Raw genomic sequence first — 27012 nt, 5'->3', positions numbered from 1 at the left:
GGGGATGAGCAACTTGTTTACTTACCTCCTTTTACAAAGGAGGAAAAAGAGAGACAAAGTTCAGTTTTCTCTTTAGAAAAGGGAAGAGAACCTATTTCTCCTGATTCCCAATTCAGGGCTCTGAGGTAGCTGAAGTTGGGCCTCCCCAAAGTCACAGAGGGATAGAGTACTGGGCCTTCTAGGTCAGTAGTCCCCAGTCTCATGGTTCAAGACAAGCATCTCAGTACTAATACATTGTTAGTGGAGTTGTGAACTGATCCAGCCATTCTGGAGAACAATATGGAACTATGCCCAAAGGGCTATCAAATGTGCATCCCCTTTGATTCAGCAGTGTCTATACTTGGTCTGTATCCCAAAGAAATCTTGAAGAAGGGAAAAGGATCCACATGTGAAAAAATGTTTGTAGCAGCCCTTTTTGTAGTTGCAAGAAACTGGAACCTGAGTGGACGCCCATCAGTTGGAGAATGGTTGAATGAGTTGTGGTACATGAATATAATGGAATATTATTGTTCTGTTACAAACGACCAGCAGGATGATTTCAGAGAGGCCTGAGGAGACTCACATGAACTAATGCTAAGTAAAATGAGCAGAACCAGGAGACCATTATACAAGGCAACAACAAGATTATACAATGATCCAATTCTGATGAACATGGTTCTTTTCAACAATGAGGTGATTCAGGCCAGTTCCAATGATCTTCTGATGGAAAGAGCCATCTACACCCAGAGAGAGGACTGTAAGGACTGAGTGTGGATCACTAGTATTTTCACCTTTATTGTTGTTGTTTGTTTTCTTTTTCATTTTTTTTTCCTTTTTTGATCTGATTTTTCTTGTGTAGCGTAATTGTGGAAATATGTATAGAAGAATTGCACATGTTTAGCATATATTGGATTACTTGCCATCTAGGAGAGGGGGAAGGAGAAGGGAAGAAGAAAAAATTTGGAACACATAGTTTTGCAAGAGTGAATGCTGAAAACTATGTATATATTTTGAAAATAAAAAACTTAAAAAAAAATTTTAAAAACACTAGCGAGCATAGGAATAAATGGAATTTTCTTTAAAATGATAAAAACAAAAACAACCAAGCATCACAGGAGAACTTTTGATTCTTCCAAGTATACTCTGGTCCCCTCACACTTCCCCTCACTCTGCTTACTGAGAAAGTTTAGATATAGCCCAACATTTCCAGACTGCCAAAAACTCTTTGGATCCAAATTCTGCCATTCAAATGTTTATCTGTTCCTCTTAGATTTTTATCATTCACAAATTTCACAAGCATGCCATCTGTGCTTTTTTGTTTAAGTTATTGATAAAAATGTTGAACATAACAATTCTCCTTGGCATTGCACTAGAGTTGTCTCTCTAGATTTAATTCAATTCATTAATCACCATTCTCTGGGTCAAGGCATTCAACCAGTTACTAATACACTGGAAGGGATTCATGACATAACAAAGATTAAAAATCTGTAGTAATAATAGCTTAATTTATATAGTAATTATTACATACCAGTCAGTGTGCTAAGTGATTTTTGCTCAAGGTACTGATAAAAATGTTGAATACAACAACTTCCCTGAAATTGGAACAGTGCTGAAATCAGTTCCAATCAGTTTCCAAGAGCCGAATGTTAAATTTTCAGTGTGAGTATTTCTTCTTTGGAAATTGGCAAACACTGAAAGAAAATTAGAGCTCGATTTTCTAGAATTAACGAAGTGATGGAGAAAAAACATTAATAATTCATATTAAAAAGTGTGTTGTTAGTACATTTTTCAAAGCCAGTTGTTAAACATTTACTAACACATTCTTGAATTCATCTAACTATATCATCATACAGTCCAAATCTCTCCATCATACAAACTTGGAGAGTGTAAGAGGGCTTGCCAGCAAGGAAATGACCAGTTTCATAGCTACTTGCAGGTAGGTGGACAGTGGATAGAGCAGCAAGCCTGGAATCAGGTTCAAATCTGACCTGAGATACTTATTAGCTGTATGATCCTGAGCAAGTCACTTAATGCTGTTTGCTTCAGTTTCTTCATCTGTAAAATGAGCTGGAAAAGAAAAATATTTTTGCCAAGAAAACCCCAAAAGAGTCAAAACAATTGAACAACAGCACAAAAGATACTTATTCTCTAGTATTCATCTCTATAAATGCACTAGCTAGAGTATTTGTATAGAGGAATAATATAAGATAAGGCTGGAAGGATAAGGTGGAGTCAAATTGAAGAGAGTTCTGAATGTTAGACTAAGCAGTTAGAACATAATCCTGAAGGCAAAGGAATTTGGACATTATGCTGTGGGCAGCACTAGCACAGCATTTGAGAACCAAGGAGCACCTTCACACCACAATGAGACACTAGGGAAGGATTCTTTGTAGGATATAATTTGTTTGAGCTGTTATTACAATAAATATCAATCAATAATGTATTAGATGCCAAAATGGCTAATAGGAACTTAGTATTAATAACCAATAGTTAGTATTAACAAAAATGTAATGTTAGTAGCTAGAGGGTTGGCTGTGATTCATGGTGAACTGATACATACTGGCTAAGTGACTTTAGGCAAATGGCTAAACTCTTGAGTAACTCACTCAGGCAATCTGTCAAAGCTGTAAGTTGCCCTAACACTGTATTTAAAACCAAGAGCAATTCTCTATTGGAAAAGCAGTCACAGGATATGAACAATTTTCAAAAGAATTAAAAACTAAACAATCATATGACTGATAGTTCTAAATTACTTATAAGAAAAATGAAAATCATAACTATTAAGTTTCAATTTACCTAGAAAACAGGCAAAAATGACAGATGAGAAGAAATGAGTTAATGTTGGTGAACTTATGAATTGATCCAAACATTCAGGAAACAATGGGTACAGTGCCTTAATCATTTGTGCCTCAGAAATGGCTCCTTATAAAGACACAAAAGACCAACTAGATAGCTATGTAAAAGACCTATTTCCCAATGATCTGGTCTACATTGTAGGCTAACTTTTCAGTTCTACATTTTCCTCCAGTAGTACTCTGCAGCCCAGTAGCAAGGATAGAAAAGTAGATGATAGGGATGGCTCTAGCTTGGTTAGGGGTTGGTATGAAGGGTATAGCAGCATAAAGAAGCAGGCAGACAAAAGGAACCAAGAGTGGTGGTGAGGGCGCTACTAATGCTATAGATAATAGAACATAAGATAGTGTAAGGAAGCCAAGTATAGTCACAAGAAGGCTAAATGGATGTGAAGAAAAGGTTGAATACTAAGTAATGTATTAAATGGTATCCTACCCAGACTTTTGATAGAAGTAAAACATTCAGAATTGAGTGAGAATCATATTGAGTAATTTGTTCCATTTGTTTGAATTTTTTTTAATAAGGGCTGTGGATTTAGTCTGAACACAAGCAGTTCAATCATGTTCTCTGATTGCAAGAAACCATCTGTTCTCTGTCTTCATTGAGAATAGAACAAGAAAAAAATTCATCTCCGTTGAACAATATTCACTTTTATACAAAACTGAGTGCTGACAACCATGGTTGAGAAAATTTGGGAAAGTGTAGCTTCTCCTTTTGTGAAGAATACTATTAATTGTGCATATAACCTTTACAAAAAATAATCTAACCCTGACTAGACTTTATACTGATCATGAATTCTTCTATGGAAAACACATTACTGCTTAAACCAAATTATGTAATGAAACAAATAAGCACAAGCCACAGGATTTTAAGTCCTATGATCATCTAAAAAGAATTTATGTAGAGTTTGATGGCTATATAATTAAATCATAGACTTCAGGAATTTCCTTCATTCATTAACTAAATGGGTATCACTGAAATTATAAATTGTTGGTCTGCTTGACTAATAAAGATAACCAAAGATTGCCAGGCTCTTAGCAGAAGGGCTGACAGAGAAGGCAGAAAAGTCAAAGGAACCCTTTGAAAAGAAGCATGAATAGGAGCTAAAGAATGTGGTCCATAGTACCAAACCACCTGCAGTTTGCCAAGTGTCCTCTGGACCAGCTAAAGGCTTCCATTTTAGTAAGACAAAATCACAGGTAGAACTTATGATACCTAACGACAATGGGCACCCCCCAATATCTGTTCCCTGTACCATGAACAGCATAGGTGTGAATCTGCACAGTACCCATAAAGTAGGTCCTCTGTACAACACCAAAGGATTGCTTTTATGTAGAATCAGAGAGAGAGGGTCAGTCAATGGTATAGGAAACCTGCATTCCAATGGTGAGAAATAGTTCAACCAAAAGCTCCAAAGTTCACAAAAACAAATATGACCTTTGGACTGCAATCATACAAAAGTTAACACATCAAAGAAACATTTGAATTCTTTGCTTTTACTTTATGAAAATTGTTTCAAGGGTCCCAAGGACCAAACATCATAGCCACAGGCTGCTCCAAAACAGGTAAGTCAATGATACAACATATTTTAACAGCATACTAAAAAGTCTGACTGTTTGATCCTATAGAGATAATTCTCTAAGTCATTCAATTAATATATTTTATGCTTTCTCCACTGGAAAAATATGAAGATATTTTTAAATTACTGTTTATAAAATGCTTTCAAAATCTTTGTTTGTAAAATCCCTCAAATGACACATTCCTAATGGCAGTATATACTCATTGCAGATTTCCTCTCTCCACACTGTGAATTAGTTTATGTCATAAATAACCAGTTTTTCTGCCCTTCTTTAAACAGCCTTTGTTGTGACATTCTATTAGTTCTGTTAAAGGGGTGAAATACTGGCTTAACACATAATTAAAAAAATAAATAAACCAAGAAACAGAATGAAACTAAATGGGAAATTTTGTGGGAAAGAAAATAGACTGAGAAAATATGTCATTTAACAGGTTTTTCAAGTAACTGCTTGAATACTTCTCCTCCACTTGGGGGTCCATGTTAGGTCACAGTGACTTTTTAATTTGCTACATTGCACAAACATTAAACAAGGAAGCTATAATGACATACATGACCACATTAAATTTCTTTTTATTGGTTTTTTTCCCTACTTTTGTTTCCCTAAGCTGCTATTACTGCTAGCAAAGGCCATCCATAAGACTAAATATTAGCAGTAGAGAGACGCTCAAATCAGAATCCTGACATGAGACATAAGAAAAGTCCTTGTCAGTTCCAGGTTTTACTCTTTCCTAATAATAATGTTGGTCTTTCATATACAGAGACGGCACTGCTAACCTACCAGTAAGGTGTACAGACTGAGCTGTTTTTCGAGGCAGTCTGTTAACTGAAAACTAACAAAGGTAACAGAGAATCAACATGACCTTGGGTCTCATCATGCTCTTACATGCCTGCTGAAGTCCATGCTGGTCATATTATTTACCAAAAAATGTATCATTTAAAAACCACAAATGTAAGAAACCAACAATTTCATTACAAAAACATAGATATTCTTTAACACTGTTGAGCTTGCACCCCAAAAAACTTTGCTAAGAATCTGCTATTTGTTCATCACTTAGTTTTAATAAAATTAAGGGAGCAAAGTAAGACATAATCCAGTATTCTATGAAAGTGGCTCTGACTGGTTCTGTCACAATGAATTTAGCCAATCCAAGAATCATACTGTTATAGGCTATGAAAAATTGTGAACTGTGAGCACACAGTTGAGACTGCTTAAGAAAAACCAAGGGAGATGAGAGAGGATAAAAAGCAAGAGAAATCTGCAACTAATTAGGCTTCATAAATGGATACATCTGATTCCAGAGTAAAACTACAAGAAAACATCAAATCAGAAAGGATGAAAACTCTTCTTGATATAAAAATGCTTAAGTAATAAACCTTTCTATTTGGAGTCTGATGGAGATAGCAAAGTCCTTTATCTTTCCTGAGAATAAACTAAAACTTTACAATCTCTATTACAGATCCAAGGCAGAAATGAAAACCATTGTACTTGGCAATGGGATGATAAAGAAGAGCTGAATTATTTGAAAAGGAAGCTAGGCGGCCTTTAAAAAACCCCAAGCTGGTTACAGTACATTTATCCTTAATATCCTCACAATAATTTCTTTCCACAATAAACAAACATTTCAATATATTTTTCACCCCTTTTCAACTCACTACTAACCCACCCCTTTATATGTGTTAGGGTCAGACTTCTGTTCTGTTCCAGCTCTGCCTCTTCAGGCCACCCGAGCCAGCCACTTCTCAAAGTCCTGGATGTCAGCAGAGCCATCGTCCCCCATAGCTCCCTTGGCACTGCACTCCAAAAATTCCACCTTCATCGGCAATTGAGAGAATTCAAATTCTTTGCCCTTCTTTCCAAGCTGAGTAATAGCAGCACCTGAGCTCTCCAGTGTGCTGGGGGCAGCGGTACGGGTAACTCGCAAGGTATTACTGTCAGACAAAGGAAAGACATATCAGAAAATATAAGAAAGCATCCACAGTCTAAATTTATAGCCCTAAAGCTCCTTAGAAAACTAGATTATTTCAGACGTCTCTTATAGCACTTATACTTTGTGTACATTGTACTATAATGAAATTTCATTTTAAAACTTTTTAAAATAAAAGAATAATTTTACCAATTATAATTTAACTTTTTCTTTCTGATATAGATGTAAATCTTAAGAAGAATCCTTTACGTGTTATTATTCTATTTGCCTTCCCCCCAGAACTTTCACACTTCTCTCTTTGTACAATAATACTATGAGGTAAGAAAGGGGAATAATATTATCTTCATTTTACAAATGAGGAAATTGAGACATGACAAAAGGCGAAATCATTCATCTACATTTATATTTCTAGTCTTGCCCTTCCCACTAGATTGTACTTGTTCACCAAATGTACCAAATCATTTTAGTGCCATCTACTGGTTATTAAATGGAAATATACATTGCTCCAAATTGTTCCTCTTAGATGGTAAAGTTGGAGACAAAAAGCTTGTCACTTTTTTCTAATGATTTATTTACAACTAAAGTACAGAATAGGTTTACAAAAAACTTTACAAATAGATGAATGAAAAGCATATATTATTGCTATGTGTCAACTGATCAGTCAAAAAAACATTTATTAAGCACCTACTATGTGCCAGGTCCTGTGGCTACTGTGGGAAAAGCACTGGGCATACAAAGAAAGGCAAAAGATAGGCCTTATCCTCAAGGAGCTAGCTCACATCTAATGGGGAAGATAATATGCAAACAACTATGTTCACATAAGCTATATAGTAGATAGGTTAAAAATAGTCAAAGAAGGAAGGCACCAGAATAAAGGGAGAAAAAAGCTTCCTAGAGATGGCAGGGTTTTAGCAGGGAGCTGAAAGAAGCCAGGAGGAAAAGCTAAAGAGGGAGAGCACACCCAGCATGGAGACAGCCAGTGAAGCTGGACTGCAGAGCACCTTGGAATTGGGGACAGTGGGAGGTAGATGACTGAAAAGATGGGGAAGGAACAGGTTATAAAGGGTTTTGAACACCATGATATTTTACATTTGATGTTTCAGTGAAGGTTATTGGAATTTACTGAGTATAGAGGTGACATGATCATCCACAACCATTAGGAGGATCACTTTGACATCTGGATAAATGCCTGGCACCTGGAGTGTCTTGTGGCAGAGAGACCAGTCAGAATGCCAGGAACACAAATATAAAAATGAGATGGTGTCTTCCCTCAAGGATCTAAATTAAAACTCGAGGAAACAATGTGGAGAAGGGAGTAGGAGAGAGCATTTTGCTCTGAAATGTCATAGGGATGGTGGATGATCCATGGAGCAGTCACGATGATGAGCCCTTGATTTAATAATTCCCAGAACGTGTGTGTGTGTGTGTATGTGTGTGCGTGTATGTGTGTGTGCACGCGCGCGTGCGTACATGTGTAGGTAGCTGGAATTGGGGATGCAGGGAAGCTGACAAAAAGACAAGACTGAGAAGATGGCTGATGAATGCAAAGAACAGGCTAGTCTGGGGCTGCTCTGTGAGTTTGCTCTCATTCACTCATTCATGAGGACATATCAACCCAGAAGTTCCAAAACTGAATGGATTACCTCTGCTAGGACTTGGTCTCTGGAAGTTCAGTTTGGTTAGAAGCACCCAATTAATTATTTCTGTAGCCATTCTTTAAAGTATTTTGGTGAAAAACTCAAGCAAGATAGGGTAGTATCTCCTGTCTAGAAACTGAAAGCAGTTTGGTTTAATGAGAGGGAATACCAAATCTAGAGCACAGGGAGTCTCTCTCAGGGAGGCATCACTGCCTCAAAATTTAAGAAAGGAAGATTTTATTCCATGTTGGAGGAGGATGGGAAGGGGAGAGAAGATGGAGAAAGGAGAAATTGGTCCTTTTCTCACCTAGATGATATAATCACAGAAAGCAAGGGGAAGATAATAAAAGTTGCAAAGTGTTCATTATGTCAAACTAAGTGTGAAAATATGTCTGTGCCCTATTATCCATCTGCAAAATGTTAAAAGTATAGTCCCTGAAGGAATTAGAAAAGCAACCGGTTATGTACAGATTAGCCAAAGGTTGGCCCTCTTCTTGATGGCTTTTAAAAAGCTAAGCCTGACAGTCCCAAAGGACTCAGAAGCAGGTAGCAACTGTGTTGGATGCAGGAGAGGGGAGAGTTGTCTTTCCTCTCTGTTCTCAGAGGTCATGATGGCTTCTGCCACCCACCAGGAGTAGCAGTGAAAGCGGGAGACAGGGAAGGTCAGGGATGAGTGGTCAGAACTTTGGGCAACAAGGAAGAAGCCAATTACAGATTGAAGCCCACTGGGGTGGTGGGAATCATTTAGGACTCAAAATGTACCTTGAACCTGATAGTATTAGCTACTCTCTAGTGAACTCAACCCATGAGTATGAACACTAGGTTCAGAGTAGTAAATTTTGCAGACTTCCCTATGTAATTTATAGTCAGACCTATAAATTGCTCATTTAAGCAGTTAAATCTCCAATCCTCAACTAAAGCACTACTCGAATTACTTATTGTGGCCCAGAAGAAACCTTGCATTCTTGAAGGTCTTTCCAATGGACTGCAAGTTGGGGTGATTAAGGTATTAAGCAGAGGCCCAGAGAAAGGCTACCTCTGTCCTCAAAGTCCAACCTAGAAAAGTACAATTTCAGTGCTAGAAGGTTGGGTACCTGCTAATGACTTCTTTAGTTCATTGGTGCTTCAAAAGAATTCATGTGCTAATAAAAAATAAGTCTAAGGGAAAGAATACCCAGATTAATACAATCATAAAGAAAAGTAAGTACATAGTAAAGAAATTGCTTGATTTTTTAATGTTAACATCAGACTCAAGTTTCATGTTAATCTAGATAATAGAGTTAAAGTGAGTTTTAAGACTAGAGATGGTAAAGTGTAGTGAATTTGGAACAAAGATCTCAGTTCAACTTCTGGAGCCTACATTTACCAACTGTGTGAGTATGGGCCTTACCCTCAGGCTCAATTTCCTTTTTTGTGAAATGGAGATAAAAACATTTGAACTATCTACATAATAGGGTAGATGCATGGAAAATATCTTGTAAACCATAAAGAGCTATATAAATGTCAGCCATTAGTCTCATTCTTCCTTAATATACCAATCCAACCCACTGTAGCACAGTGATTCGGGTCTCATGAAGACCTGACCAGAAAAGTGACAATTCCACAAAGTTTCCAATATGTGTGCTGCCTGAGAACCAGACTACCTAAGTCTGAAGTACAGCAACAGATTGGCCACGAGACTGATGAATTTTTCAGCTATAGTAATTCTTGAAAACAATCTATTCAGTCTTAGAAAGATTGTAATCTATGTTGGTATAGGAAGTACTAGGACATTTTTTTAAAAGCTGGGCCTTTGATTTCATGTATATGGAACTCCTGGTGTGGAAACTTGCCCTCATAATGCAGATATATTTATGAATTTGTATTTACTGTGAGAGTTGCCTTGGGCACAGGGATCAAGTGATATTTTTCTGAGTCACACAAATATAATAAATAAATCACATCTAAATATAATATATTAAATATAATAAGCAAAGAAGTATGCACAAAATATTTTGTATTCCAAATGGTAACTTTAGATTTGTTACAGGTTCTAAAAGTATGGCATTTTTTTTAAAATCTTTCCAAAAATTTATTTTAGGAAAAAATTTCTAATGCTTAAAAATTTCCAAAAATCTCACCTCTCTATTGTTAAAAACGATTCAATTGTTAACATCATTTCTGTATATATAGGATGTTTCTCAAAATGTAAGTTAATTCTTTCCAATCAGAGCAAAACATTCAACTATACAGCTATATACTATACAACAGTTAAAATCAGGAAATCCTTTCCACCAATATAGGTGGAGACTCTGATGTCTCAGCAACAAGCTGAGAAATTCTGGCTAAGTTATCTCTGAGCCTCAATTTCTCTTTCTAAAAAATGAAGATAACAATGTGTTACCTCCCTCATAAGGCTGTTTTGAAAAAAACTCACATGGTAAGCCTTGAAATTACTTTTATTTATATACACAGAGATAAACTACATATATGTATGCATATATAAATAGACATATAGGCATATAACTATATGTATACATAGAAACACACATGCATAAGTGTATATATCTCAATGATTTAAAGTCTTTATAATATGATACCCAATTTATAAATTTTATTCAAAATCTTAGATCCATACTCACAGTTCTTTTTCTAGCTGCTGTTGAATTAACTTGGCAGATTTTGCCATTGTGAGATCTAGAAAGATGAAAATATTATCATTGGTTTAAATCAAGAATGACATTAGTAATAAGCCCTCCTATACTGAGATACTTTCATGTCTGATCAATCTTTTACAGTTTTCCTTTTGAAAAAGGATAACTTTTATTTTCTTCCCTTCTCCATCACATATATCTGCATCCTACAAGTTGTTTTAAACAAAATTTCTATGCTAGACAAAAGGGGCACAATTTTAAATATAAAGTGAAAAGAATTTAGCAACTCTTAAATGCCTTATTAAAATAAAAATGATCTACAACATTTTCCTTTGTTCATCCATAAAAAGGTTAATAAGACCACTGAGGCAGAACAAGATCACAAAATGAGACAGTCATGGAGCTAAAATCAAGACTCAAAATTGCTGAATTTACACTGTTATTCATACTTGCTTTCTCTTCTAACATCATTACTAAATGTAACTCTTAATAACTAAGTTGAATTGGCTTTTGCATCACTCAGGGAACATTGTCAAAATGTACAAAAATGTCAAAGATTGAGAATAGTTATGCCATTGTTGGTGGAGTTGTGAACGAATTCAGCCATTCTGGAGAGCGATCTGGAATTATGCCCAAAAAGTTATCAAACTGTGCATACCCTTTGATCCAGCAGTGTTTCTATTGGGCTTATACCCCAAAGAGATACTAAAAAAGGGAAGGGGACCTGTATGTGCCAAAATGTTTGTAGCAGCCCTGTTTGTAGTGGCTAGAAACTGGAAAATGAATGGATGCCCATCAATTGGAGAATGACTGGGTAAATTGTGGTATATGAATGTTATGGAATATTATTGCTCTGTAAGGAATGACCAGCAGGATGAATACAGAGAGGCTTGGAGAGACCTACATGGACTGATGCTAAGTGAGATGAGCAGAACCAGGAGATCATTATACACCTCGACAACGATATTGTATGAGGATGTATTCTGATGGAAGTGGATTTCTCTGACAAAGAGACTTAACTGAGTTTCATTGGAGAAATGATGGACAGAAACAGCTACACCCAAAGAAGGAATACTGGGAAATGAATGTGAACTATTTGCATTTTTGATTTTCTTCCCGAGTTATTTTTACCTTCTGAATCCAATTCTCCTGTGCAACAAGAGAACTGTTTGGTTCTGCAAATATGTATTGTATCTAGGATATACTGCAACATGTTTAGCATATATAGGACTGCTTGCCATCCTGGGGGGGGGGAGGAGGGGGGGAGGGGAAAAAACGAAACATAAGTGATTGCAAGGGATAATGTCGTGTAGAAATTATCCTGGCATGGATTCTGTCAATGCGAAGTTATTATTAAATAAAATAAAATTTATTATAAAAAAAAAAAAAAAAAGAGAATAGTTATGCCAAAATGGTATCGCATCTGAAGATGTGGCGAGATAAGCTTATCAATATGATGATTACCTTGCTTATTGCAGGCTATCAATAAAGATGGTGCATTCTTCAATACCATGCTGTCAATAAGGACCTGATACAGAAATTCAGCTACATCTTTTACCTCCCGCTGGAATGTTGCGCTATCCACCACAAACACAATTGCTCTGAATAAAATGAAAAAACAAAGTAAGAGTGAATTGTCAAAATGAACTATGAGTTCTGAACTAAATCATCTACAGTGTCTTTAAGGACTATACTATCGGTCTTTATTCCAGGCATGAACCAGTAAAACAAATGAATGCTGCTGGTGAACAAAGATCAGACTCAGGTTTGGTACTTTTATCAGTATATCTGCAGATTCTAATCCATAATTATCCTTTTCAGTCACTGAGACTCCTGGAATCCATAGATAAATTTGAAAGCACAATATGCGACCTTCCATAGGACATATTCTCTACTCAACTCAACTCTTACAAATGCTTTAATATTCTCTTTTCTAAAGAATAAAGTATATGAGTGTTAAACATCCAAAAAGAATGCCTCCAAAATAAAAGTCATTAATATCATTCTACCACTTTTTTAAAAAACAAAAAACAACTGAGCAGAAACTGAAATAAGTTAAGCAATACCTTAAAAGACTAATGTTCAGTCAAAGTCAAGATAAAAGACCAAACACTACTGTTCACTTAATCTTGACTTTCTCAGCACCAAATCTTGAATGTAAGGAAAATTCAATAAGTAGTAGCTGAGAGTAGTCCTCTACTCCCGATTTCTGAAACCGTCTAGGTGCCAGAAGCTGAGAGAATACAAAATACAGGATGCTGGCCTCGGCCGCCAGGTATATATAGATAAGAAATAAGGAGTTGAAGGTGGATGGCCTTCTCTCAAGAGGAAAAACCAAATGCAATGGCTTTTTCAGTCACACCTTCATTCCCTGAATTTATGATATTGTACATTGTCCTTCACTAGCAAACATTTCTCATGATCCCTGATGGTTCTTCTTTCTAATACTCCTAAGTATAAGCTTTCCCTAATGCTCAGTCCTCAAATCAATTCTCTTCTATCCTCATACTATTTTTTCTTAGAACTCTCATTCTCCCATATCAATAATAATCTTTGTGCAAATAACACCAATTATTTCCATCTCAGTTCTCACTGCTTACTCCCAAACAGCAGTCCTACTTCAGATATCCCAACAACCCCTCAAATTCAACATTTCTAAAACAAAATTCCTATGCCCACTGGAGCATGGACCTTCTGACATGTTCTCCTAAAGAATACATATACTCATGGCCAATGTACGAGTTTCACTTCAATATGCATATTTGTTCTAAGAGTTTTGTTTTTTTTTTCTTTTGAGGTGGAAGAATGATGTCAAAAGGAGATAAAATAAATTATTTTAATTGAAAAATTGAAAAGAATATGAGAACTCAAATTTTTGATTAATGGAAGGAAGAATGGGCAGGATCTATGAGTCTCCTGGATTTCTATTATTAACACCAATATTCTCCAAAGCATCCAAGTTAAAAAAACTCAATCATTCTTCAGTCCTCCCCCTGCCTCCCTTCAGTGTCCAGATTCTATTAATTCTTTCTTCACAGTTTTTCCACTTATATTATCATCAAACTAGTTCAAGCCTACCTTTACCTGGACTATTACACTGGCTTTCTAACTAATCTTCCTGCCTTCAGTCTCAGTCCCTTTTCCCCAAGGTCTATGTTGTACAAACCATAAAATCAGCTTCCCAAAGTACCTCTTGGATCAAGTTCCTTCTTCTGCTAAGTTTCACTAAGTTTACTACTGGCTACACAGAGCTACAGCATCATAGATTTACAGCTGAAAAGGACCCAGAGAACATTACTTTGCCTAACTCCTTAATTTTAAAGATAAGAAAATATTAGTGCAGAGACATGAGAGACCTGCTGAAAGTCACACAGTTAATAAGTGGCAGAGCTGAGATTCAAGCTCCAGTCCAAGTCATGGTAGCATGAATGCTGTCATATGTGTGATGTGCCATGGGAGGGATGATCTCTTCCTTTGATAACCTTCAGTTTATAAGGAGAGTTAAGATACATTCAAGAGTGATAGAAATAAAGTAGGAAGCCTATAAATAGTACAGGAATAAGATGTTTTTGGAGTTCAGGGACCATTTCTGGTTAGGATAACAAGGAAAAGCTTTGTGGAAGAGAGGGCCTTTTTGAAAAATGGGCTTTCAAGATGGCAGTTTCCACATATAAATGTGGGAGAATGTATCACAAGCAGGAGAAATGTAAGCACATCATCAACATGAGATAAGGCAGGGCCAAGTGTGCTCAGGACAAAGCAGAGCAGCTGGGCTTAGTGTAAGACTGATATAGGAGAACAATGGAAAATAATGCTAAAGAAACTGGGCCCAGGCAGAGGAGAACCCTGAAGCCAGCTAAAGTAAGGTTTGTGAAAATGTGGTACAATGAAAAGAGCAATAGATTTGGAAAAAAATAAAAAAAAAAAAGATAGAGAAAAGCACAGGAAGATTTCTATGAACTGAAGCAAAACCTAAGAACTACAACAATGGCAGTGGAAAGAGTGAATAAGTGACCAATGGCAATGAAAAAGCAATAAAATGAAGTTGACCACTCACTGTGAGATGAAAATAATCACACTCAGTTCTAAGACCTTAGCCCTTCTTTGCAGAGGTGGGGAATTAGGAATAGAATATTGTATATGCTCTCAGGCTACTGAGGCATCTAATAGAGCTTTGCTGAATGGCTTTCTCCCTCCCCCTTTCTATACTGTTATAAGGAATGGCTCCCTAAGTAGGGAGAAATGAAGGATATTTATAGAAATAAAAATAATGCAAAAAGCAAAAGACGGCAATAAAAAATCTTATAAAAGGAAGCTATTTCTTTGAAAGAACTGAGAGGATTCCTCTTCTATAAAATGAAGAGTTTGGACTAGCTAATGTCTGAGACTTCACTAGCTCTGAAATATTATATGATCCCAGCTCTGAGGGGCAGAGCACAGCGAAAAGAAAAGCTAGATCCTAATCTTTAGAAGAGACTTTATGAGAAAGAGGCAGGGGTGGGTATTGGTTTCTGAAAGGGAAGAGATTAATTTGGCTTAGGACTAACAGCTGATAGTAAATTATACAAATGGATAATTATAGCAGTAGAACAAGATTGTAACTGTATTAAGATATGACTGAAAAACCAAAAAAAGGTAAGACCAAAGATAAAGATTTAAGAAAATATATAAGTGCAAAGTACAATGGTTAGAAGGGAGAAAGTGAGACATTGAAAACAAGTCACACAAAAAAATATATATAAAAGGAATGAAATAAACTATTCTATATTATGGCTAATGCTAACCTCAGTCGTTTTCAATAAGCAAAGGACAAGTTCTAACTAAAGCACTTAAATCAATTCAACCAGCGTTTTTATCAAGCACCTACTCTGTGTAAGGGACTGTACCAGAAAGACAAAAATTATTTCTTTACTTCACAAAGTTTATAACTCTGTATGAATACAACATGGACAGAAGTAAGTCAATATAAGATAGTTGAGCAGGAAAAAACACTAACAAGCTATGGTAGGAACGGGTACAGGGACCAAGGGCAGAGAGGCCTCATGAAACAAGTGGTATCTAAGCTGGGCACTGATTGAAGGGCTTCTGGTGATTAGCAGCGATGGGAGTTGGACTTAAGAAGCTGAGGTGAGTTTTCCATTTTCGGCTGATGAATTTTACTTTGAAAACAAGGAGACAATGGAAGTTTTGAGACACGGAAAAGGTATAAGTATACTGATCAATAGGTTTTGGGAAGATGGTTTTGGGATCTGTGCAGAGGATTGACAGGAAAGTCTGGGAACAGGGAGACCAGTTAGGAGGCCTCCATGAAAAACAATAAGGGCCTGAAGTACAGGGATGGGTGTGAGGAAGCTTAGAGATTTTCTGAAGATGAAAGTAACAAAACTTGGAGAGAGGGAAGTGCCAATGAGGACTCTGGGCTTCTAAGGCAGGGTGGCTGGAAGAATGGCAGCACCCTCAAGAGAAATAGGAAAGTCTGAAGGAAGAGCAGATGGAGAGGAGGGGTGAACACAATGAATTCTGTTTTGTCAAACAAATACCATACATTACATTACATACTAGGAGAAATCTATACAAACTGTAACTCCTGGAATTTGTGCATAAATTCTAGTTACCAGATAAACACATCAACCTATATGTAACACTTTTCTACAACATTTCCTCTGTGAAACTTCTGGAGTTTTTATATTTGCACAATGAAGTTTTCTATAAGAGTCAAAATAACAGACTCTGAAAGATCCTGTAAAAAGGCTGGGGAAAAAAAATTTGACAATGACGACTTGTGACTAATAAGGTAAATGTGAAGATGTTCTCAAGGTAGTAAAAGACAGGGATCTGAAGAAAGTCATTCTAAATTTCAGTATTATGTCATCTGAAAAATAGAGCTAGATCTTGCAAGAAACAAAGGGGAAGATGTAGTCTGCATAGATGAAGTTATACTGATGAGAGAAAAAATTGTGGAAAAAAAGCAGAAGGATGAGTGGGTCTCACTGGGTCTCATCACTAGAGAATAAAAGAATCAGGAGCAGTGATGGCTATGCAAATATTTCTCTCCTGAAAAAATATCAGGAAAGAATATGAGTCTGAAAAGTATAGAGTGGTGTTACTAAATTTTTTTAGTAACTGGTGGAAAAAATTAGATTACCCAAAAGAGTGCATCTAAGTAGCCTGTATTCACAGGAACTAAAACTATTTTCTTCTAGGAGTGAAAAGGGCACTTTTCTGAAATGAAATCTTTTTTGTTAAAATTAAATCTCATTACTTCTGAAATCTATGCATTTTTTTTGTGGAACAGAAGATAGGTACATCGTGGCTTCAGCAAACTTCCCTCATTGACTTGATTTGTGCTTCATTTGAGAGCATGAGAATTAGTCATGTGTTTTTTTTTTTTTTATCATTTCACTCAGAGTAAGATGTGTAGGAAATGAATGAAATCTAAGAACAAAGGACAACCACCAACCAATGAACTCTAGAGAACTTGTTAATGATTTTCCTATTTTCCAACTCTAACTTCTGACTTGTACAACAAAACTGGGCTTGTTTTAACAATAACACCACAGGAAAATAGTTTTTAACTGTCACTGTCTTCCTCACAAAACAATGCTTTTTGGAAATTTTTAAAATATCACTCAATAGCCATTCTCTTTCTCCTTATCATATATTCCCTTTGAAACATACTTGAGGGAAACAAACATACTAGCCATTTCTGACCACAAAGACCTCATTCTAGTCCCATGAACCAAAGTGCCTCTAGAGTATGTTTCATTTTCGGGCCTCTAAAGTCAAGACTGGTAACTTCATCCATCAAGAGTACTGATATCTTTCAATGTTATTTTCCTTCATTATATAGTGCTTCAAGAGACAGTAGCAGTGAAACAGAATCCTGGACATTTTCATAAAGGAAAGAAAAAAATCTTATTACTTCTCTCATTGGAGTGTGAGCTCCTTGAGGAACAGAGGGTCTCTTTTGATCCTTTTTGTATTCCCAGTGCTTAACACATAGTTTACACATAGTTAAGTTCTTCAACTTATTTAAATTCTTTATTTTTGCCATGAATTAAATAAGAGTTTTCAAAGGCTTTTAAACTGAAATGAGAATTTTAGAACAGTTTTTAAAGGCTCAAATAAGTAAAACATGTTACTCAAATTAGGAAATTCTTTCTCCCGTGATCCTTAAGATGTCAATTTCTTTTCAAAAAAATTTTAATTAACAAAAATATATGTTCTCTCCTGTCTGCATTTCTACTTCCTCCCCATTGAACAAAAGAGGAAAAATCTCTTGTGCAGTCATGTAAAATGAATCCCTATGTTGCCCATGTCCAAAGCATGTCTCAATTGATACCCTGAATCCTTCATCTCCATGAGGAAGAAAGTAACAGTTCACCAACAGGCCTCTGAAATCAGGGTTGGTCATTATACTGATGAGAGTTCTAAGTCTTTCTGTCTCCTCAATGTTGTACTATACAAACTATTCTCCTTATGTTTACTTTCCTTTGTAGCATCTTCTTAGGTTTCTCATTTGACATGGAATAACAGTATTCCATAACATGCATATATACTAGTCATTCCCACAATAGATGAGAACTCCCTTATTTTTCAGTTCCTAGCTTCTACAATAAGAGCTACTCTATTTTTGTATGTATATGTCCTTTTCTTCTTTATCTCTCTTGAGGCTTAGGCAAGGCATCAGTACAGAATGATTTAGCTGTAGTATAACTTGCAGTACTGGATTTGAAATGTTCTTGAGACCTTTCTCATTTCTTAGAGTCTCTCCCAAGATTTTTTTTTGAAGTTTAGCATTCACTGAAATATTTTCATGTAATGAATATAACTAAATAACAAATACTAAATATAGCACTATCAGAAAAGCATTCAATAAAAATCACATAAATAAATAAAACCAAAACCAAAACATTACACAAGTAGTGCGATTTTTTTTTGTACTTTCTATAGGATTATCAATATTACACCTCTTTTACTTACCTGGCTGAAGCCTTAAACCGCTCTAAGAATTGAAGCCTCAAGCTCTCATGACCAGGGAGATCAATCAAAGTCAAACTATTTCCCTAGGAATTGACAATAACATAAAATTAATGTCCCAATAAAAACACTATTATGGAAATTCCAGATTCAGAAAAGAGTAAATGTATTCAATGAAAAGCAAGTGAGGGCAAAATACCAATATGCTATTTTAGAAGTAACTTATTTTCTCAAATTAGTAATTATTTAATAATTTATTAAATACTTTAAGTATTCAAATTATAATATGTGGTCAAAAGACCAAAAAATGTGTGGAATTAATCAATAGTTATTTGTTAAATAACTACTAAGTATTGTTAGGCTCTGTGGATAATTTTAAAAGGCAAAATTCTTCTCTCCTCAAGAAACTTACAATCTAGTTGAGAGAGGGAAAAAAGAATAAAATACATCCTGCAACAGAAAATAAGAAAATACTAAGTGTTTGGTATAAAGCTCTGAAAGAGTTCAGAAGAAAGGGGGAATCAGTAAACACTAAGTCAAGAAAGGCTAGTCTACATGGGTCTTCAGATGGCTCTGGGAAGGTGGAAAGGATCTGGATTAGGGGAGAGATTACAGAGGGTGGAAGGGAGAACAGGTAATGGAATCCTACTTGTAAGAACTTGTCTACACTGCAATACTTTAAAAGATTAACAAAAGAGAGAAAAAAAGTTGATTTTTCAAATGAAAGCTACAAAAACATGGAAAACAATACACAACAGTGTAAATGAAAAAATCACCATCAGGAAGTCTAAGAAACTGGAAAATCTTTGTCAGAGAGACGAGAGACAAAGAAATGAGGGAGTAGTAGGGCAGAATATTACATATATTGATATGATATGGTCATTGCATGGGATCTATTACTTGTTTTTCAAGTATCACAAAAAAGGTTTCAATCTGAAAGGGAAGAAGGTTCCTTAATTCTAAAAATGAGTGTGATTTAAAGACAAAAAGCATGAATAAAATATTCTTGTATAAAAATAATAAAGTGAAGTCTGGCTTTTGAATAAGTAAAATAGCTTCCCAAGTAGACTCATGAGAACCAAACTACTCTTTAAAATAGTTTTTATGGAAAAATGAATTCTAAGTTATAAGCAACTGATTTATAATTGAAACCCACTTGTAAGTTGAGGACTCCCAGTATGTTCATGCAAATAATAACATGGCTATTCTAGATTTTGATAACTCCTTACCCTGTCGTTGTTGACTCGGTACACAGCAGAGCTATCAGTAATAGATGTCTGGGTATTTCTGTAAAGTCCTGTTAACAGCTATAAAACAAGACAAAAGATAAGATTAAATTAATTCTCAAACTCACTAAGCATGAAATTCTTTCATCCTCTAACAAGCTAAGTCCAACAAATTGACTAGCGTCAAAATAAAGTATCAAAATTATTCTTCTTTTCAAATGATCAGTCTTGCTAGGGATCACTCAGAATAGGACATTTTTAATCCCACACTTCCAAAACAACTTGACACACAACTTTCAGTTCATGAGAGAAACAAAATTACATTTCAAAAGAAATTAGTATTAATGACTTGAATGTATTTATTTGTCATAAATGCCATTTTTAATTTTTTCTACTTTTAAAAAGGGAGAAAAGGAAAAATTTTACTGTAATTCTATAAAATTAACTATGAAACAGCTCATTTCAAAAGAAGCTCAATCATTCTAAAATACCAAAAAGAATAGCCATCATGAGAAGAGTCATACCAACTTTCACTGAAAAGTATGCCATCTTTGTAACTTTTTAACATGATTACTACAATATCTCTGCTCCTTCTACTTCATTAGTTGTTTTAGCAACTTCAGTAATCAGATGAAAAGAGCAAAGAAAACTGCTAAACATATTTTCTAACATCCAGTAAAAAACATTCATATCAGTTGTAGGATCTCATGAAAACTGAAGTGCTCAAAAGCTGGCAGTTTACAAACTTTCCAAGATCCCTTTTTCCTACCCAAGAAGGTAAGAATTATTTCCAGATTTATCAGAATTAATGTAAAATTTTCTACAAAGCAACCAATGGCTCAAAAAAAAAAAAAAAAACCTGCACATCTCTCATATTTATCACACGACTCTTTTATATGACAATAAAAACATTTACCCTGACAAAAAGGAGCGTCTTCCCTGAATCACAAAGTCCAACCAGAAGTACAGCCCTTCGACTGCTCTTCCTGCTCCGAATGAGTTTCCAGCATACTGTGAAAGTGAAAAGAAAAGAGATAATAGAGTTGCACAAGTTCAGGGATGGAGAATACCTTAGAAAGTACTTGGTCCAAATGTTTCATTTTACCAAAAAATAAAGCCAATACTAGAACAAGTCTTCTCATTCAATCTTTATTTGTAATTCATTTCACTATACTAGGCAGCTCAGTGAAGCCTTAAGCGTCAGAAAAACCTGACTGAATCCAGATACTCAACAGCTGTGTGATCCTAAATCACTTAATTTCTTTGTACCTCAGTATCCTCATCTGTAAAATAGGGTAACAATAACACCTACCTCACAGGATGGTTGTGAGAATCAAACAAATCAATATCTGCAAAGTACTTTGCATTTATTATATAAATACTACTACTATTATTTATTGACACATAAATTACTATTATTAAGGAATACTAGATAGTAAAGTTTTTTGTAGTAGGGAATAGATATTAAAGATATCTTAATCCACTATATTTATTGTGAAACCAGTATGAAACAATGCCTAATTGTTTACCTAAAGGTAAATGAAAAATATAAACCAGTAAATACAAAGTAATTTGGGAATGGGGAAGCACTATCAGCTGGGAGATGAGGAAAGGTCTCAGAAGAAAATGGCACTTAAACTGAACTCTGATGGGAGCTAAGGGTTCTCAAGAGCAGGGATGGGGGGAGGGAGTGCATCCTCACCATAGTGATAATACAAGCATGGGAGATGGGCTGCATATAAAGAAGAGCAAGCAAGTCAGTGGGCCAGAACACAGAGTAAATGAAGGGGAGTAATATGTAATAAGCTTGGAAGGCAACTACGAATAGATGATGAAGCTGTATTTGGCCACAGAGGCAAAAGAAAGCTACCAGAACAACAGTTCTTAAGCTGGTTCTGTGAACTTGTGCTTTTCAGAAATAATGTGCAAAAATATTTGAAGCAGTCTTTTTTTGTAATGGCAAGGAAATGGAAATTGAGGAGGATGCCCATCAGTTATGGTATATGAATATAATGGAATATTCTATAAGAAATGATCAGCAGGATGATTTAAGAGAGGTCTGGATCGACTTAATGAACTGATGCTAAGTGAAGTGAGCAAAATCAAAAGATCAATGTATATGGCATCAGCAAGATTATATAATGACCAATTCTGATGGACTTGACTCTTTTCAACAATGAGGTGATTCAAGGCAGTTTCAATAGACTAGTGGTAGAAAGTGCCATCCACGTCCAGAGAGAGAACTATGGATACTGAATGTGAACCAAACTATATTTTCACCTTTGTTCTTTTTTTCTTTCTCATTTTTTCCCCCTTTTGATCTGTCTTTTCTTGAGCAGCATGATAAATGTGGAAATATATTTAGAAGAACTGCACATGTTAAATCGATCTTGGACTATTTGTTGTCTAGGAGATGGGGGAGATGGAGGAGAGAGAAAAATTTGGAACAAAAGATTTTGCAAGCATGGATGTTGAAAACTCTTTTTGCATGTATTTTGAAAAATAAAAAAGTAATAGCTTAATAATAGTATTTTTTAATATGATTGGTTTTCTCTGTAATTCTATGTATTTTACTTTATATAAAGAGATCCACCAGATTGCCCTAGGGGGCCATGGCATAAAGAGAGATTTAGAATCCAAACACTAAAACTTTCTTAGGAGAGAGTCAGCATGGTCAGACCCATGCTTTAGGAATATTAATGTGATATGTGTGTAATGGATGGACTGGAGGTAAGAAAATTGAGATAGGGAGACCAATCAGGAAGTTATTCCAACAGGCCAGAAAAAGGGGATGAGGACCTGAACTAGGATGGCGTTATAGAGAGAAAATGAATGACTTGAGAAATGACTGGACATGGAAAGTAAGAGAGGAGAAGAAGTACAGGCAAATCCAAGTTTTTGGATGTGAACCACCAGAAGAATGGTGGTGCCTTCAACAATAATGGGTTAAGGAAGAAGACTGGGTTTGGGGAGAAAAATAGTAAGTCTATTTTAGACATGCTATATTTGAGTTTCCTACAGGACCTCCACTTCAAAATGTCTAATAAGATTTCAATCAAGGTCTCCACATTCAAAACCAATGTTCTTTCCTCTGACATGGATGCAGGGATCAGAGGTAGAGAGTGAAGCTGATTGAGAGAGAGAAAAGCAGTACCATTGATAGAATTAGGGAGGTCAGAAGAGGGAGCAATTTCAGACTTGCTAATCCATATCAATGGAACATTCAGGAAATGTTCATAAATAGGCCTAGAATTTAGGTGAAGAGATACCAGAAATAGCTGAATAGATGTCATAGTACAAGACTGCTGGAAGAACACTGACTGGAATAAGAGGATCTGGGTTTAAATCCCACCTCTGACACTTTCTACTTGTGTGATCTCGATTCTCCTGGGCCGAATATGTATGTCTTTCCAGGCTTTTCTGAAATCAGCCTGCTCACCATTTCATATAGAACAATAATATTCCATTATTCACATACCATAACTGATGGGCATCCCCTCAATTTCCAGTTCCTTGCCACTACAAAAAAGGCTGCTACAAATATTTTTGCACAATTTCAAATTTAAACAATTTCCAAATATTTCTTCTGCAGAGAAGGTACGGAGACCAAAGACAAAAAACAATGCTGGGGAATCTTCTGTCAGGATGTGTATCTAAATAGAAGCAGGCAGCCAACCTTCTCCAGCACAGACCTAAAATCATAAAAAGACTGAAAAATAATCAAGAGATTCAGGGGGAAAACTACAGTATGGTACTACTTCCATGAAGAATGGCACACAAACCCAGTCAGAAGCCTAGGCACCATAGAAAAAAGGGGCACTTCTAGCAAAATCAGCGGTAGCATAGAAAACAAGCAAAAGCTAGACTTCTAGCTTTCCCAGAGACATGCCAGGAAACTTTATGGGCTATAAGGCCATATTCTGAGATGATAAGTGTAGAGGATTCTCCCAACAAAATCCCAGTATAAAAAGAAACACACATGGTGAAGTGAAGCTCCTAAGAGGGCCAATGGCCAGTTCAGATGATCAATGCTCAGACCTGAATACCACAGGCCCAGGACCATCAAGTCCCTAGAATTCTGTCCGTCATATGATATACCTAAAAGATCCAGAGGTGCAAAGTTGAGGCCAACATGGATGACCCAGGTTGAAAACAAGCAGAGTTAACCACCATACTCAAAAGCATAGCAGGAATTGGAAACCTGTCCTGTCTGAGGATTTCTAGAAGGGAACGAATAAGGAGGGCAAAAGAATCACACTAGTACAGAATTGATACCAAGAATAAGAATTAAAAATAAAATTTTAAAAAAAGGGTTACTGATATTTTTTAAAGTATAGCAGCAAGTTCAGAAAAAGTCATTTCTGAAAGTAATAATTAGGTGCTTTTTAAAAAGCTGTATGAAAAAGATTCATTGATTTATATATAATTTTCTTTTTTGTGTTCTACTTTGCATACAGAAATGCTCTTTTTTTGTTATTGTAAGGTTCCAAATGAAAAAATATGCTTTAAAAATTCTGGACCTAAGAACCCCAAACATATTAATATATATTTATGTGTCTATTATATATATGTTATGTTTGCATGTATAAATAAAAAACAGTACAGTACTGTTTTAGGAAATTCCGAGTTTGAATTTTATCTCTGACAATGTGTCAACTGAAAAAAATTTGCCTGGTCCTTCAACATATTCTTACAATTCTGATTCTGAGTCTCAGTTGTTTGATGTCAAACCTACTAACTGTGAATGTCCTCCAAGGCTCCATCTAAGGTACTTTTTCCTTTTCTCTCTATACTCTGATGTGGTGATCTCATCAACTTCCTTTGGATCAATTATTATCTGTAAGCTGATGATTCCTAAACCAATTTATCCAGTTCAAAACTTACTGCAGAGTTCCAGTTGCATCTGGACATTTCAAACTAAATGTTCTGGAGATAATTCAAACTCAACATGTCCAAAACAAAATTATCTTTTCCCCTCAAAAACAGACCCCTTTTTCTAAAATTCACTATTACTGTCAAAGGCACAACCATCCTTCCACAATCACTAAAGTACAAAACTTTTCTTTCATTCTCAAATCCTCATTCTCAATTCCCAACCCTCATATATTTCTACCTTCACAACATCTCTAGCTTAAAACCTCATACAACCACTAAGGTTGGCCCTCAGAATTTCTTGCTGGACTATGGAAATAGTCTATAAACTGGTCTCCTCACCTCAAATTTATCCCCATTTTAACCCTCTTTAACCCATAGGGTTGTCAAAATGATTTTACTGAAGGATTAGCATCTGCCCATATCATCTAATAAACTCCAGTATATCTCTACGATGAGCTCTATTATCAAATATAAATTCTTCTCATATTGGAGCTTTTTCCTGACTTTTCGATCTTTTACACTGCTCCTCTCTACAAATTCCAGAGGGAATTGGGACTAGAATGTCTTCAGAGAACTACAAGGTCCTCCTTCGTGCTACCACATTTCTTTCAGAAACAAAAGTCACTATTTTAAAAAATGTTAATTCCAATATTCTACTAGTTCTTCCTATTTGCATCAGGTCATGAAGAACTGATAACAAACAGGAGATAGAGGGAAAAAAAGAGCTCTGCACGAGGCAAGTGTGAGCAGTCTTATAAAAAAGTGGATCTAATGGCAGATGTAACGCTGGATACAAGTCTGATAAATGTTATGCGAGATAACTGCGCTGGTCTTGTAGTTCACAGGAGTCGGCTATGGGACCGTGCAAGGACCCACTGGCACGCCCTTGATGTAATGAGCATGGGAAAGACCCCAGCCCATGGGTACGAGCTCCTCTTCTGCAACGTGGCCAGCAGCGGCACTCGAGGGATGGAGATCTGCTTCATGGGGAGGGACTATGCTCATAGGTAGGATTGGATACCTTGGGAGTATACACACCTGTCTTCCTGCCCGAGGGGGAGGGGGCAGCGGGTTAGATTATTTGACCCGTAATTTAAGATAGAATCTGTACAGGGCCGAGGAATAGGGCGAGTTCCTGGGTTTTCAGGAAATGATAGACTGGGGGACTGGAGAACGTACCACGCAGATGCGGGGCCCAACAAGAAAGGAATCCCTCCCTACCAGGCGCCCCCATGCCCCCCAAGCTTGCGCTCTCGAACCCCTCGACAATCCAAACGGCCCTTCCCGGCTGCTGTGGCCGCCTCTCACCTAGAGTCAGCAGAACGACGAGCAACGCCACGAGCACGGAAAGCATTGCCGGGTCTCTTTGCTGCAGCTCCTGGCGCAGAGAGTCCAGGTACGGTTGGAAGGTACCACCTCCGCCCCCCATCTGCTCAGCTTCCGCCGAGACCATCATTGAAGAGTGGCGCCGCGATAGAAAGACGTGGCCCTCGAAGCTTTACGCAGTCGTAGAGATGCGGAGCATCATGGGAATCGTAGTCTTCCGGGCCTCCTTCCCAAGCCGGTAGTGGACAAAATGTATTTCCTGAAGCGAGCTTTCTGGGAGTTGTAGTCTCGTCCCTTCCCTTCCCTACATACCCTAAAAGTACCATATATTTTGGTCGCAAAGTAATTATTAAAGTCGATGAAATGTCCACACTGTGAGAGAACTTAATTGTAGCCCGTGCTGTCAAAAATCTGAAGTTCTAAGCAAGTAATTCCTATTATTTACAATCGATCCCCCAAGTAACAATTCTGCACACTCCATAAAAATTTAACTCGTTAATTCCAAAACTTTCACAAGCTTTTTCATCCTCCTACAAAATGAAGTCTCTCTAAATCTAGGCAAATAGTACTTGTAAAAGCTCATGTTAATGATTTGAGTTCCTACAATAGGAAAAGTTTCTTATGCAGGGGAGTGTCACACATTTCCAAGCTGAAAGAGACTTTAGAAGTGAGGCAAACTGTAAAGCCCTGTGCAATTTGAAAGCTCTATGTAAATGATGATGATGGTGGTGGTGTTAATGAGAATGACTCATACCTGTGGAAACTAAGATATAAAGGTTAAGTGACTTTTGTTGCTCAGTCCTGCTTCAGTTGTATCCAATTCTTGACTGCATTTGGAGTTTTCTTGACAAAAATATTGGAATGGTTTGCTATTTCCTTTTCCAACTTATTTTACAGATGAGAAAACTGAAGGAAAACAAGCTTAAGTAGCTCACTTAGGGTCACACAACTAGTAAATATCTGAAGCCAGATTTGAATTTAGGAACATTAAGTCCTGAC

General features: G+C 36.4%; 1 protein-coding gene across 1 annotated transcript; it reads right to left on the bottom strand.

Annotated features, from left to right (window-relative positions):
- Window positions 1–4308: 4308 nt before the first annotated feature.
- On the bottom strand, window positions 4309–27012 carry SRPRB (SRP receptor subunit beta). Its single transcript, XM_051985575.1, has 7 exons — window positions 25996–27012; window positions 20729–20823; window positions 19816–19893; window positions 18590–18672; window positions 12071–12207; window positions 10595–10649; window positions 4309–6340 (listed from the first exon to the last, which is right to left on the bottom strand). Exons 1-7 carry the CDS (start codon window positions 26141–26143, stop codon window positions 6127–6129), a joined length of 810 nt encoding a protein of 269 aa, XP_051841535.1. The 5' UTR covers window positions 26144–27012; the 3' UTR covers window positions 4309–6126.

This window comes from Antechinus flavipes, chromosome 3 (assembly GCF_016432865.1).
Source record: "Antechinus flavipes isolate AdamAnt ecotype Samford, QLD, Australia chromosome 3, AdamAnt_v2, whole genome shotgun sequence".
Taxonomy (NCBI): Eukaryota; Metazoa; Chordata; class Mammalia; order Dasyuromorphia; family Dasyuridae; genus Antechinus; species Antechinus flavipes.
The sequence above is the reverse complement of the archived record's forward strand: the minus strand, read 5'-3'. Positions and strand labels throughout refer to the sequence as shown.

What these genes read in the sequence shown, in the direction of transcription:
- SRPRB (XM_051985575.1), bottom strand. Translation starts at nt 26,143, where the DNA reads ATGATGGTCTCGGCGGAAGCTGAGCAGATGGGGGGCGGAGGTGGTACC. An exon ending in AGACGCTCCTTTTTGTCAGG is followed by an intron (nt 19,894 to 20,728) that starts GTAAATGTTTTT and finishes CTTGTTTTATAG; the next exon opens with CTGTTAACAGGACTTTACAG. An exon ending in CAGCAGCTAGAAAAAGAACT is followed by an intron (nt 6,341 to 10,594) that starts GTGAGTATGGAT and finishes TTTGTCTGACAG; the next exon opens with TAATACCTTGCGAGTTACCC.